The sequence below is a fragment of the Equus asinus genome, chromosome 4 (genome assembly GCF_041296235.1).
Source record: "Equus asinus isolate D_3611 breed Donkey chromosome 4, EquAss-T2T_v2, whole genome shotgun sequence".
NCBI classification, from domain to species: domain Eukaryota; kingdom Metazoa; phylum Chordata; class Mammalia; order Perissodactyla; family Equidae; genus Equus; species Equus asinus.
The window spans coordinates 108,517,679-108,532,109 of NC_091793.1; the positions used below are offsets into that span (position 1 = coordinate 108,517,679).

Consider the following 14,431-nt stretch of genomic DNA (forward strand, 5'->3'; position numbering starts at 1 on the left):
ACATCAAAATGTTGACAGCAGTCATCTCTGGGCGTAAGAACTGGAAAAGATTTTAAGATTTTTTTGTGTGTGGCCCATTAAGGCCCTAGGATAACGTCCCAAAGCACCTAGGGAGCTCGTTAAAATTCTGATTCCTGAGTGCCTCCCTAGATGGAGTGAGTCAGAACCTCTGAATGATTTCAGGAAGGGGTCTAGGTGATTGCTAGACATACTAAAGCTTGAGAGTTCCTGCTCTAGAAAGAGCGTGATATATCTTTGTCCAGTTTTATGAATGCAATCTAGATGAAAACAAAGTCCCTCCACGCTCCTCCTGTAGTACAAACCAAAGGCGAGGACAGCAGGAACTGGAAAGAATGAATGAAGGATGTGAATGATCACAGTGCCTGGGCCCCACACAGGCTCTAAATCCGCTATTCCTGATAGCTCTTGAACACGCTTTGCTCGTGTGTGCTGTTGTGAAAGCACAGGAGGACAGTCTGAGGTCCTCCAGAGGATTTTGCTTCTCTACCACCTCTTTTATACAAAAAGAACAAGATAATAGATAGTAATAATTCATTAAATGAGATATGGATTTCCCTTTTGCACAGTGAAATTTATCTCAGCGTCTTTTCATGAGCAAACATAGATCATTTTAATGATTTCCCTGAAATGTAATTAAATTCTGTTAAACATTACCATCTCCACCAAGGGACACTGTTTATTCTAGTCTCAGACTGAGGCTAGTGGCTCAGCACTTGTCCAAGTAAAGCAACAGCTGCCCACTAAGGATACACTGTGTTCCCAAAGCTTGGCTTTTCTTTTCTCTCCCGTCCTTTGCTCATAGTGCTAAACTAGAACAGCTGCTTTCTAGATCTTTTTCTGTGGTGTAAAGACAGTTTTTGGAGACTGTCCCACTTGAGGTCCAAGTCACTGAGCAGAGTTTGTTTTACACATTTGTTAGGAGGCATATGATTTCTGCCCTTTGAAAAAGCACTGTGTTTAATAGGATACTCTTCTGGGTCTTTAATGCTTTATCTGGGTGACAGGGCACATGGCCACATGCAAATGGCTGGCGCCATGATTTTGGAAAAGATCCAGAAGACCAGCAGCAGAAACAAAGGCATTTGGCTCCCACTGGCTTACAAAAATTGTGTGGGTTTTGACTCCACAAAGAAGGTGGCCATGGAGAAGCAGAGCTTCAGGCTCTCTGATTCAAATAGCAGGATGCTTGGCACAGAATCAAAATTTGCCTGTGACTGACATGCATGTTCATAGTTACTGCCTGAGCTTTTTACTGTGTGTATTTGTAGCAGCATTAAAATGACTATATACTGATAAACAAAATGTGGTATTTACCTACAATGGAATATTATTCAGCCTTAAGGAGGAAGGAGATTCTGACAGATGCTACAACAAGGATGAAACTGGAAGACTTTATGCTGAGTGGAATAAGCCAGACACAAAAGGACAAATATTGTATGAATCCTTTTATGTGAGACACCTAGAGTAGCCAAATTCATAGAGAGAGAAAGTAGAATGGTGGTTAATAGGGGCTTGGGAGAGGGGGCAGTGGGAGTTATTGAGTTATTGTTTATTATGGGTGCAGAGTTTCAGTTTTGGAAAGTGAAAAAAGTTCTGGAGACGGATGATGGTGATGGTTGCACAGCAATGTAAATACACTTAATGACACCAAACTGTACACTTAAAAATGGTTAAAATGGAAAATTTTTTGTTATATAAATTTTATCATAATTAAAAAACATAAATTTTAAAAAGTTTTAAATGACTATATACCGTAGATGGAATAACAACAGAATGTGGATGCAGTCTACTCAGGGACGTAAAGGAACGCCGTGCTACATCAGGCTGGCGGGCCCTGCGGGTGTGCCAAGAGAGGCAGGAAGGGAGAAGTCAAGGACCTTTGGGATCCCCCCACCCCCACCCTACCACAGGCCTTGAGATGTAGTCCACCCTTCTTACTTTCTATGGTAACGTCTCCCGCCAGTTTGCTCAAAGCCTTCCTCGTGAGAGACTACTGCTGAGCGCTCTTTACAGTGTGGGATGGAGTCTGGTGGGATGGCAGGTATGACAGCAACCAAGCTGGCCTCTGGATAAAGGAGGAATGCCCAGGCCTGTCCTTATAAAAATCGGATGAGACATGTTGTTTGGGACACCTGCCACCTCTGTCAAAGCCTAAAGTCCTCTGGGCACATGCTTAGCAGCCTCCCGCCAACCCCATGTGGCCTAGGAATCCCGCCTGTGTATTCCACCTGACCTCCACCTGACCTTCTCACGTGATGCCCAGCTGCCAAACGTCCCACACTCCTTCCAACAACCTGTCAGCAGCCCAGCCGGCAGCAAGAGGCAAGAGTCTAACACTGACTTATCTAAAATGTTAATGGCTAACAAAGCAAACATGACCTCCCTCCTATCTTGTTTACCCTTCCTATCAGCAAGTTAAGAAACTCCAAGGGTGGAATTTTTGTTATCCCACACAAAATGAGGAGGCTATGTTCCCACCTTCAAACCGTGGTCCCTGACCCCCAGGCCTAATTTTAGGCCAGGATTGTGAATTGATCGGACTTTGGAGTTGTGCTCTCATCAAATAGTTTCCTTAAGCAGAGAATTTGTCTCATCATCTTTGCCCCTGCAGAGACTAGCAGAATGCCTTGTATGCACTATAAACAATTCTAAAAATATTCAATGTCTGAATGCATTTCCAAGACATAGACATGGATTTTACTGGGCGCCACTCTCTTTCTCCAGACCTCACGGATGCGTGTCAAATGATTCCTTTTCTCCTCCTTCTTTGTGAATGTCAGGTAACCCCATGGCATCCGCCTATATGCCTTTTGGACCAAAAAAGCCGGGGGAAAGTGTGTGAGTTAAATCAATCCTAATAGAGGGTAAATAGGACAGACCCCAAATCACATTCCTGTCCTGGGAATCTCCCCTCACTGCAGTTTGGATATGACATTATCAAGAGGCACAGACATGACAGTTCGCTCAGACTTTCTTTGGGTGTGTCAGTGCTTGCTGGGTGACTTCAATTTTGCATAACAACTAGCTGATCTTATGTCATTTTTTATCCTTTCTAGAGCATCCTGGAGCTGGAGAAGGAAAGAATTCAACTTTTGTGCAATAACTTAAACCAGTACAGCCAACATATTTCTGTTTTTGGCCAAACCCTGACCACGGTGAGTAGTAAAGATTTCTCCATTTCTGGTAGGTGTGGTCAGAACTGGCGGGAAACAGATTTTCAGCAACCTTGTTCTGCTTCTTGGCATTGCAGTACCACACACAGATTCACTGTGCCATCAGCAAGATAGATGTTGAAAAAGATATCCAGGCTCTCGTGGAAGAAACTGCAGTCTCATCTACAGAAAATAAATCTGAGTTCCTGTTAACTGATTACTTTGTAAGTATGGAATGAGAGAAAGTTCCATTAATGGGGAATCTCCGTCGTGCACTGAGGGATTTATTTTGAAAAACATTGAGAGCAATTGTAAAGGAAATAGCTCTTGTTTTTGACATGAAAATATTAATTTTTTTCATAGTCTGTATAAATAAGAAAAACAGTGTGTAGTTTAGAAACTAGGCAATGGAAACATGTCTTTGGTATTCTCTGGAAGGGAAGAAAGTCAAGCAAGGCTTTAGGCTGAATCTTTATACTCAGTCTTCTGTAAGAGCAATGCCAGGCAGACAGGTTTCATGATCTATAAATTTGTTGTTGTTACATGCTGTCAAGTTGGCTCTGACTCCTGGTGACGCTCTGAATGAGTGGTGGACACAATGTCCTGTCCTCCACAGCCCCTGTCAGGACCTGTAGACTCGCGCCCATGGTTTCCTTTATGGAGTCCATTCAGCTGATATTTGATCTTCCTCTTTTCCTGCTGCCTTTAACTTTTCCCAGCATTATTGTCTTTTCCAAAGAATCTTGCCTTCTCATCATGTGGCCAAAGTAGGACACCCTCAGTTTTTATCATTTTTGCCTCCAGCAATAGTTCAGGATTAATTTGCTCTAGGACCTACTTGTTCGTCTTTCTGGCTGTCCAGGGTATCTGTAGAGCTCTCCTCTCATTTCAAATGAGATTTGTAAATAATCACTGTATATCATATTGGTTGTCTATTGCTGCATAACAAATTACCCCCAAATTTAATGGATTAAAACAAATGTCTATTATCTCACAGCTTCTGTGGGTCAGGAATCCAAGTGTGGCTTAACTGAGTGCCTCTGAGTCCCTCTCAAGGCTGCCACCAAGGTGTCAGCCAGGACTGCAGACATCTCAAGGCTCTACTGAGAGACGGCCTGCTTCTAAGCTTACTCACGTGGCTCATGGTGGGCCTCCGGGCCTTGCTCACTTGACTGGAGATCTCAGTTCCTCGCCATGTGAGTCTCTCCACCTATGGAGAGCTCACAACATGCCAGCCTGCTTCTCCTGGAACTAGTGATCCAAGAGAGACAGAGCCAGAGTGCCAAGAGGGAAGAGTAGTCTTCTATAAGCTAATCTCAGAAGTGACATCTCATCATATCCTGTTTGTTAGAAGCGAGTCAATAAGTGCAGCTCACACTCGAGTGGAGGGGAATGTACAAAGGCATGAAACCTAGGAGAGGTTTTATTTCCCAGATTCCTTATGGTTCTTGCTTTTGAAAAACTTGTGCCAAATTACAAAAGCTTATTTCAAGGGCATTTGGATGATTCTACTGTCCTGTAAACTTCCTTGCCAAAAACTGATCAGTGTCCCTGGTTAGAGCCCAGGCATCTTGCCTCCCTGCTATCTTGGGGTAAGTTCTTCATCTTCTGGGGTCATGCCTCAAAGATTTTGTCCTCTGCTCCCCTGTTGTTTGTCTTAATTGTAGTGTTCTAGGAGTTGATCATTATACCAAAATCTGCAGGAAGAATTCGTGATCTCTCCTCCCTGTGCCCTCTGTCGTATTTCATTCAGACCTTCAAGGTCCAGATTGGGGTGCTCATTCCTCGCTGTGTTTAGACCTGACCTGCTGGTCATTTTCTCCTATAGGATTAAAAGTATAGCCAAAGTCAACATCCCAGGACTCCTGCTCAGGGAACAAGAGATGGGGGGAGAGGGAGAGGCAGTTAGATCTGGGCACAGCAATGAGTCCTGACCAGCTTTCCCCTTCCCCACCCTCCAAACAGCAGTGAGTGGCCAGCTATTTCTTCAACTGAATCTTTTTTTCCTACCCTGGCAAAGGCAAAACAAATTAGCACTAGCGATGTCTCTTCGAAGCAGAAACGAAAGTAGAGATGGGAGTGGAAAGGAAGACTTGATTACATGGGGAAAGTACTTTTTTTTTCTTCCAAATAGTGTAGGTGATCCCTGAGATGGGAAAATGTGCAATAAAATATATTTATCACTTTCTTATAAAAATCCTTCTATTGACTAACCTGTCAATAAAATAAGGGTCATTCTCCTTGAAAATTTGACTAAACTTCTATTGAAATTTAAGCAGTCACAATTTATCTTTCATTGACGTGCCCGTGGAAACTGTTGGTTTCTATGAAACCAGACTAACTACATATCTGTTGTCTAAGAGAATGGACTGTGTCTCCAAATGAGTGAATAGGATTTTCTTAATATCCTCGAAGCAACACACGTCTGAAATCTGACTTTATAGTCATTGGCAATAAGTGTAGACTGGCTTTTATCTAGTGCATGTAATGTACATGGACTAGGGTAAGACAGGAGAACAATCTGAGTGTAAATATTGGAGGGTATGACCAGGGTGAAAATATCAGTAAGGTTACTGTAAAGGCCATGTTCAAAAGATTGTGTCCGAGGTTTTATATGCCTCCTCCAGTATCGATCTTCTTCCAAATAAATCTTTGGATGAGAAGGACGAATTTAAGAAAGTTAAAGGATGGCAGTATACTTGATCCTTAAGTTGACCCCATAGTCAGCTATCCCTGAAAATACATTTTAAACAGTAAGTGTCCCCAAACAAACCAAAAAAGTTGGGGTCTGGTTTGGAAGCCAAAGTATGATGTGCATTCTTCCAACAAGGACGACTGAGGGCTGGGAATTGGCATCCTTGCAGTTTATTGAGAGCTCACCTGGGGTGGGACGTCAGCTTGGGCCTCAGCCCTGGGCAGGCATGTGAAAGAGTGGATTCGGGTAGAGAATTGGGGTTCACAGGGGTTGGGTTTCAGGAATAATCACTAGCTGTTTCGTCTTGGAACTTCATTTATTTCTCTGAGTGTCACAGGTAAAATGGAGAAAACAAAACCAATCCCACAGAATTGTTGTAAGAAACCCATGTAATAAAGAAGATAAGGAAATCTTTTATGATATATAATACATGATACATAAACAAAATATTTTTATCCATACATTATATTTTTATAATGGCCATTCGCTTTGCTCTAAATCCTCACCCCTCCCTTTCTTCATGGCTGTCTAAAGCTAATCTCTCCCTCAATATTCAGGATCCTAGTGTTTCTCCTTTTTTATCAGTCCTGACTCCTCCACTTTCATCTTCAGTCATTAGTTTTCCCTCTTTCTTCACCAGTTTCTGTCCCTCTGCTACACCCACGTTCAGCCACCTCCCGACCCGACCGACTCCATCCTAATCTTTTTTTCGTTCAACCCTGGAAATAATGTATGTAAAAGCTGAGATATCATTAATGACTTCTCACAGTCTACTTAGTAAAATCCCTATTTCGGCCTGAAACTCTCGCCTAAACCAGTTAGACAACTTTTTCTTCCACTATGTTTGCTCAAGCAACAGGTCTGTTTACTGTTCCTGGTACCTTTCACACAGTCCTCCCTGTGTCCTTTGCTTGTGCCATTTCTCCTGCCTGGAGTACCCTTTGCCCTACTTCCCTTTGACCGAAAAATCCTGGTTAAGTTTTCAAACCTCTTTGAAGCTTTCACAGCCCTGCCTTGGTGAGCCACACATTCCTGTCTGCACCATTCCTGAACGCACGTGGCCCTCACTTGCTACGTCTCCCACTGTTACACTTCAAGGTCTAACTAAATTATAAACCCATTGTGGGAAGAGCGTATGTGTTTTAGCTCAGGTGTCCCCAGCAGCCAGCCAGCACAGACCACCATAAACATCTGTTCCACTCCTGGGGCCGTCCTAGCTTGAGGCACCCGCGTGATGCTACATTTGGATTGTCAGAGGATGGTTTCTTAGAAAGCAGGTCTAGAACAGTTAGAACAAGCTGTATAAAACCAAAGGCTACCCTGCTTTTATTTTTTTTTACTTTTTTTCTTCAGTGAAGTTAAAATTAGGTCCAGTCGGTGAAAGTCTCAGTGTGATTAGGAGTAGCTACTCTTCCTTTTTCACCCTTAAATTGTTAAATATCCTTTTTTTTCCCCTAAAGGAGGAAGAGCCTAACAATGCAATGAGTAAAGAGCGACAAGAGTCTTCTATAAAATCGAAACTGTTAAGACTGCAGAGAGATATTGAAAAAGCCTCGAGAGACCAGGAAGGTGTGTAATGACTCTGTGGATGGCCCAGGAAGGGGGAGGATTCTACTGGGAGGTTCCATTCAGAGTTAGGGTGATCCTGCTTTTGCTCGTTGGGAGGGGATCATCTCATTTAGAGAACCATATGTCAAACCTAATTTATGTGAATTAAGAAAAATAAAAAAGAAGAAAAGAGAGAGCAAAAAGTGGAAAATGACATTTGGTCTGTCTGTGAGAGCTATATAAGTACTATACCACCATTTCCAGAAATGTAGCATTTTACTGTGTTTCTGAAATTGGCTGGAATGAGGGACAATCCATCTGTTTCAAAACATGGTAAACCTCTTGTGCACAGGGCTTTTGGTTTCTCATTTCTTTTTAAACTAACTTTCTGAACGATGTGAAAAATCACTCAAATCAAATCCTACACTTAGAAGTTAGGCAGGCTAGAATGTACAGCAGCACTAAAACGATACAGATAATAAAAATGACGCCACACTTCTGATTCTCATATGTGTGGCTTCTTTTATGTGGAACAGAACAACCTATTGCAATGTAATACTTGATCGAAAATCCAAGAGAGCAAAATGATTACAAATGTAAATACCACAGCAAAGGAGAGCTTACCATTACGGTAAATGTCAGGAATCCTCCGTGGAATGGGTCAGCAAGGAGGATTCATAAGCTCATCTTGAAAAATAACAGTCAAGACACTTTAAACACCAGTATTTCTCAGATTTCATTAAATAAAAGTGAAGGTCACCCATTTAGTAAAATTTAGTAACAACTACATACGGAAACTGCCCTAATGGTTTAGGAAATTCTTCTGGGCTCAGGGCCCTCTGAGCGTGACCTCTTCTCAGCTGTGTCCCCTTAGGACAGGCTGAACAGTGACTGAGAGCATGACTTCATTTTCAGGCCTGGGACGGATGCTGAGAGCATACTCGAGTGACTCCTCCTTCTCAGATGCGGACAGTCAGAGATCAACAGCGGCCTTAATGGACGAGGTACATATTTGCAGAGTGCAGTTTCCTAGATTTAATGATGAAAGAGTTATTTTTAGAATGCTTGTTTTCTGGCCCATTTGACCTCTGTTTGCCTTTCTTTTCTCATGACACAGAACGATCTAGTCAGAGAGCTTGTACGGTCAGCTCCTGGACAAATAGTTTGAGAGATCTGGGAAAATCTAACTACTTGGAAACGTTCATTTGAGTATCCTCCCAGGGAGAGAATTGTGCCTAAAATAGAATTCCCCAAAATAGAATCATTCTTTCAGGATCTGGAAACCATGTGTACTTTAACCCAGTTAAGAAAAGTGACCAAAAACACAGGGTCTGCATTCAGAAAGGTCTGTATTTAGATCTAGCTCTGCTGTTCACAGGGACCTGGGATGGCTTCAGTTTTCTCGAAAGTAAAATGGCAATATTGGTACCTACCTCAAGGGTTTTTGTGCCGATGAAATATTATCTAGAATATGCTAGCACCACGTGCAGATGAGAGCTCAAAAACTGGTAACTGTTATTAAAATGGTGTTTTCCATTCATTCCTCAGCTAACATCAGGGTCTTCTGAGAATAACAGGAGAAAGAAGAGATGTGACCACACAGAAGGAAGAGGGTAGTCTGGGTGTGAGGTGAAAGCTTTTGGGGAAGCAAGGAGCAGCTTTAGAGGCTGAGGTTGTTTTGAGGGGAGGGGGGTGTTCTGTGGGGATTGATGGACAAGGTGGCCACTTCAGAGGTACTCGCGTCAACAGGGGAATTAGCAAAGGTCCGTGCATTTTATAGAGGAATAAAAGCAAACAGATACACATCACCTATGTGTGCAAGATAAGGGTTTTCTGCTGTGATCAGAGTGAGAGGAAGTTGATTGGGGTTAATCTAAGAAAACTTCAGGAAGAAATACAATTTTTAGCCATGTTTTGAAGGATACAGAAAACTAACCTGGGCCTGCTTTCCTTCCCTTCATATAGCCTAACAATTCTCTTCTGACAGTAGGTACCTAATGATTCTGTCCAAATGGGCAATTTCAATCATTCTTTGGTGAAAGTAGGCAGATGCAGCCAGATATATTTTATCTATTTTTTAGCAAAGGCTTCCTTTATTGGTGGCACTGTTGCAGAAACAAACCTAATGCTTCTTGGGAAAAGAAAGGCCTGAATTCTGTTCACTTGGGAACAGAGGTATAACACATCTGCAATGACACACAGCTACAATTTTTATGAAATGATAAAACAGACGATAGGATGTTTTCTGTGACAGCACAAAATGTTTCATTAACTAATTTGATGCAAATAATATTTGCCATAATAAAGTCATATAGAGCATTTTATGATGGCATTAAGTTATGTTTATTTCCTTGGTTATTCTTGCATAGAACTTTGTCATTGTCATTACTAGCATAGAACATGTATTAGGATCATCAGGGTACATACTGGCCTGATTCACACAGTGGAGGATGCAAGGCGGGAGAGGATCTGACTTCTGAACTCCTGGTGCTTACGATCTAGTGATGGAACAAATATAAACCTTCAAAAGGTGGATGCCAAATATCCATGTAACTTCATTGCACACCTCTGCACTTAGTAGAATGAAACTTGTGATATTGGTAGATTTCATGTTACCCAGGTTTCTTGCAGGAGGAAACTCTCTTTCATTTAAAGTCTTCCTAATTCATTGTCTCTTGGTCCTTGAAGCATCACATTTGAAGCGAGAATCTTGGCAAGGCATGTTTGAGAAACTCTTGTGGAAACTGGAGGTATTTAAGATAGACATTGTCTTCAGATAGTGGAAGGAGTGCCACATAGAAAAGGAAAGAGTCTTGCTCCGTGATGCTCTCAAATGCAGACTAGGTCTAGTGGCAGAAGGTAGGGGGAACTTTTGATTTCACCTTAGATAAAACTGCCCCACAATGCAGTGGATTGTTCAAGGCGTTAGAGCTCTTCCCCATCAGTTGGAGGTGTCTGGTCCATGGCTGTGACCCCCTGGCAGGGATGTTAGGATTAGGGATCCCCATGCTTCAGGTGTGGAAAACAGAGAGAGAAGGGAGGAGAAGATTGAATGAGCAGGCCCCTTCCAATGTTTAGATTCTGTTATTTGATTTATCCTGACTGAACACAGTCTGAGAAAGAAATCATTATAAAGTTTCTAGCTCAAGGTTAAATTGAGAACAGGAAAAGACTAGGAGTGTATCTTTAGCTTCACTCTTTGTTTTTGTACTCAAATATCCCAGAATATTGTTTCCAGTTTCCAGAAGTGCTACTGCAAACTTTCTAGGTAATATAAGACCTTGCCTCTTCAAGAAAAACCATAACATCAACAACAACAACAACAACAACAAAAACCTCACTTCATATCACTTTAGTTTGATTCTGTTGATATAAGGTCAGTTCTGTTCACAATGTTGAGCGCCTAGGGCTCAATTGCCTTTCTGCACGGCCCTCCAAAAGTCACCTTCTGCAATCAACACTTGTTATTCCCTTTCTCATTCCTCAGCAGAAAACTGAGTAAAGCTATTCATTGCCACAATGTACCTGAGTAATGTATCTGTCAAGGTTCCCGGCTTACCCTGTTTACAAGAGCCCAGAATAAGACTTACTCAACAACTAAGGCTTTCCTCTAGACTGCTTAAATGGTTCATTTTTTTCTCTCTCCAGCATTTTCCGTGCATATCTGCACAGGAGTTGAATGTGTACTTTTCTAGACCTCTTTGTCATTTTGGAAGTTATCCTAGTATATCCCTTTACCCACCCAGTTGTGCCTCATTTTCTAGAAATTTACTCACATGGCCAAATGATGTATCCACAGACAAATTTGAAACTAGACCTTTTGCAAGCAAACTCCTATAAACTGTCGTCAGTGTTAGCAGAACTTGAGAAAAGACCTCAACCCAGCCATCCCTGTGGTAACTCCATCTTCAAGTGGAAAGAAAAGGTAAAATTTTAAGAGATTGATTGTAATTTCTTGACTTGGCTTGCTGGGTGGAATGGCTTACAGAGCATCAGGGCAAAAAAGCTGTTATGAATTGTATGTGCCATGTGTCCCAAATCCCACTTGCAGAATTTTAAGATAAATTTATTTTTTTCCTTTTAAGCACAGTAACAAGAGCTAAATACAAATGAATATTTCTTTGTAGACTAAGTTAATATAAGTTAAAAACACTTTAGATTCTTTCTTCTTCCTCTTCATACTTTGACTTTATCCTTTGAACATGAAATTTGTATTAAATCAAAATTTTAGTATTCATACAGACCTAAATTGTAAGATTTTGTGACATGCGTTACTCTCATCCATTTAACACAGTATATAATGTAGGTAATGCATGAGTACAATTTTTAAAATTCACACACACGTATTTTCCCAGGGTTACACTCTTTAGGAATTGATGGTGAGCATGTGAATATACTGGGTAGCTATTGCTTGTAGCTGTTTTCCATTTCCTATCAGAAGGGGGAGCTATAACCATCTTGCGATGAAGGGACAGTTTTCTTTCTAAGAAACTCAAGAGTTCTAAAACGATCTCAATCATTTAGACAAAATCATGATAATTTCACTTGCATTAAAGCCAATTAAAGTTGAATTTGTAGAAATAGTGTTGAAAATGTTATTATTTGACCTTGAGGTGCAGGTCAGAATTGCAAACACAGGCTATAAAATATGGTAATTTTCTAATTCTGAAAATATTACAGCTTCAGAAGCAAGAAAGCTCTAGAGTAGGATGTAGAAATATGTTGAATAATTTATTTATATCCTCCCCCAAAAAGTTAAAAAACAAGTTCCTGAGGAAAATAGCTGCAGCAGAATCACTTTTCATAAATACTTTTGATGACAGTGTTGTTAAAATGACTTTTTTTTTTTAACTATTTGAACAGCAGCAGACACATAGTTATGTAAAAATATCTCGGCCTTTTCTGATGAAGAGATTAGGGAATGTCGTGAGCAGGGCGTCTTCTGACGGGCAGAGAATTCCAAGTTCTTCATCTACAGGTAATCCCACGCCCAGAATAATTTTGGGCTGGGTCCTTTCGGTAAAGCACATGGCTACATTCACGTTTTATTTTTAGAGCCACATTGACATATATTGGCTCAGAGAAATTTACATTTCCATTAGAACTGATTAATCTGTTAGAATTTGTGGCTTTCTGTGCAAATGTAATCCAAAAGGCAGGGAGGAGTCAAGAAGAGTGGTGGGAGGGGAAAAGAATTTTACAGTATGAAAAGTTGCCTCAGGTGACTGATACCCACGTTGTTCAGACAGACTGTAATTTGCTGCCCCTACAGTCACCCCTAAACCATCGTGAAAAGCTCTGCAGCTCTGTCTCTACAACCTTCTCCAAACTTCCATGGAAATCCCGTCCTCTCCGAGAGAAAAACACAGTGACCCCAAGGCCTACCCAACGCCTTTATCCAGCTGTCTGACTTTAGTCATTTGTCCATCCACCCCACTGCCCTTCACCTTTCAACACACACACACACACGCACACACGCACACGTCATCGTCCCTCACTGTTCAACTATGGTCACCAGAACCTTGATTCTCTAGTTTCTTGACTAGAAATTGGCAAAAAAGGGTTTCAGTAAAGCTCAGAACATTATGGTCAGATGGTATATTAAAGGTTTACCATTGCATTGTTTGAAAAACAGTTCCGTAAATACCTAAGGTTGATGGTAAGAAGCACATGCTCCGAGTGTCCACTATCTATACCTAAATGGCAAAACCGATGTATGTCTCCTAAAACGTGCATACAGCTGCCACAGATATTAGCTAACTGGTGTGGACTAAACTCATGTGGGAAACAATTTTAAGTTATTGTCTTTGTTATTATTACTACAAGAGAATAACTTTACTACAATAACTTTTTTCTGCATACTTATTATTTTCTATATTATAGTATGGTTTTTGGTTATATAATATACACAGTCCATACACATCACAGGTACATCATAAATGGTTATTGAATCAAGGAATGGTTATGGAATCGATTACATAAAATTATAAACTTTCCTTTGAGAAGACGTCAATATATTCAAATTCTGAACCACACTGTTAAATAACTAAAGAGCTTCTGATCACATTCATTGTGCCTACTGACACCACACTAGTAATTACAACTTCATCCAACTTTCAGCCTCCGGTGCAGCCCAGCTCGGCAATGGTCTCTGCAAGGCCTTATATTCTTTTCAAGCCAGGCAGGATGATGAATTGAATTTGGAAAAAGGTAAGAATCATTCTCAAATAGTTTAATTGCTTTGCCATGTTGGAAGCCTTAACTTGAATAAAACTCCTATCTTACTATGGCAGCCTTAAAAGTTCCTGCCATGTCTAATCAGTTCAGCTTCGTAATCACCCTTCTTAGAAGATGAACATAAAGCACATCAAAAATTAAAGCTCGTATAATAATAATAGCTAACATTTAAATCAGCGTTTATTGTGTGCCAGGCATTGTTGCAAGCACACTGTCCAATTTAATATTCATAAGAACCCTTTGAAGCAGATATTGTTATATATTCCCATTTTATTGCTGAGGAAACTGAGGCATAGAAGTGCTTTGGCTAAAGTCGCAGGCAGCGGCAGCACAAGCTTTGAACTCGGAAACTCCGTCATGCTCTTACTCGCAGCGTTATACTAGGGTAGAAGGTCAGTAATGGAAAGTCATTAGAGATGAGGCCCCATCTTTTTCTTTTTCAGAAAGCTAAACACACAGGAATGGGAAGCGAATTCCTCTCATGGCTTAGCATAAGAGCGAGTTCTACAGCCCAGGTCAGGGGGCTCCCAGCTTAATGTTTCTCCCAATTATTTCTCAGAAAAGTGTTTTATGACCATTCTACAGAATCAGAGCCTCTTCTTTGTGTCAGAGATTTTTGTTTAACATGAAAAGGTATTATGTAATGGGTTATGTGGCCTCAACAGTGTTGAATAAGAAAACGTCACCAGCCTCAACTTTTTTTGTGTGTCCAGTTAGCAACCACAGTTGGAGGTTAAAGCTAAGGCGGAGATCTGGAAATGAAAAGGTTGGTGAGAAA

The 14,431-nt window shown here is 41.1% G+C and overlaps 1 protein-coding gene across 7 annotated transcripts in view; it reads left to right on the forward strand.

Moving 5' to 3' along the window:
• The window catches only part of NOSTRIN (nitric oxide synthase trafficking), a 65,192-nt gene that overhangs the window by 48,690 nt on the left and 2,071 nt on the right, over nucleotides 1–14,431 (forward strand). For 4 of the 7 annotated variants that reach the window (XM_014860479.3, XM_014860491.3, XM_044768757.2 and 1 more), the window contains 7 exons: nucleotides 3,078–3,176; nucleotides 3,272–3,397; nucleotides 7,329–7,437; nucleotides 8,332–8,420; nucleotides 11,216–11,341; nucleotides 12,280–12,394; nucleotides 13,537–13,626. In XM_014860479.3, coding sequence (XP_014715965.1) covers nucleotides 3,078–3,176; nucleotides 3,272–3,397; nucleotides 7,329–7,437; nucleotides 8,332–8,420; nucleotides 11,216–11,341; nucleotides 12,280–12,394; nucleotides 13,537–13,626 — 754 coding nt within the window. The remainder of the gene's footprint in view (nucleotides 1–3,077; nucleotides 3,177–3,271; nucleotides 3,398–7,328; nucleotides 7,438–8,331; nucleotides 8,421–11,215; nucleotides 11,342–12,279; nucleotides 12,395–13,536; nucleotides 13,627–14,431) is intronic. The other 3 variants (XM_014860486.3, XM_070508056.1, XM_070508058.1) reach the window with 1 other exon arrangement.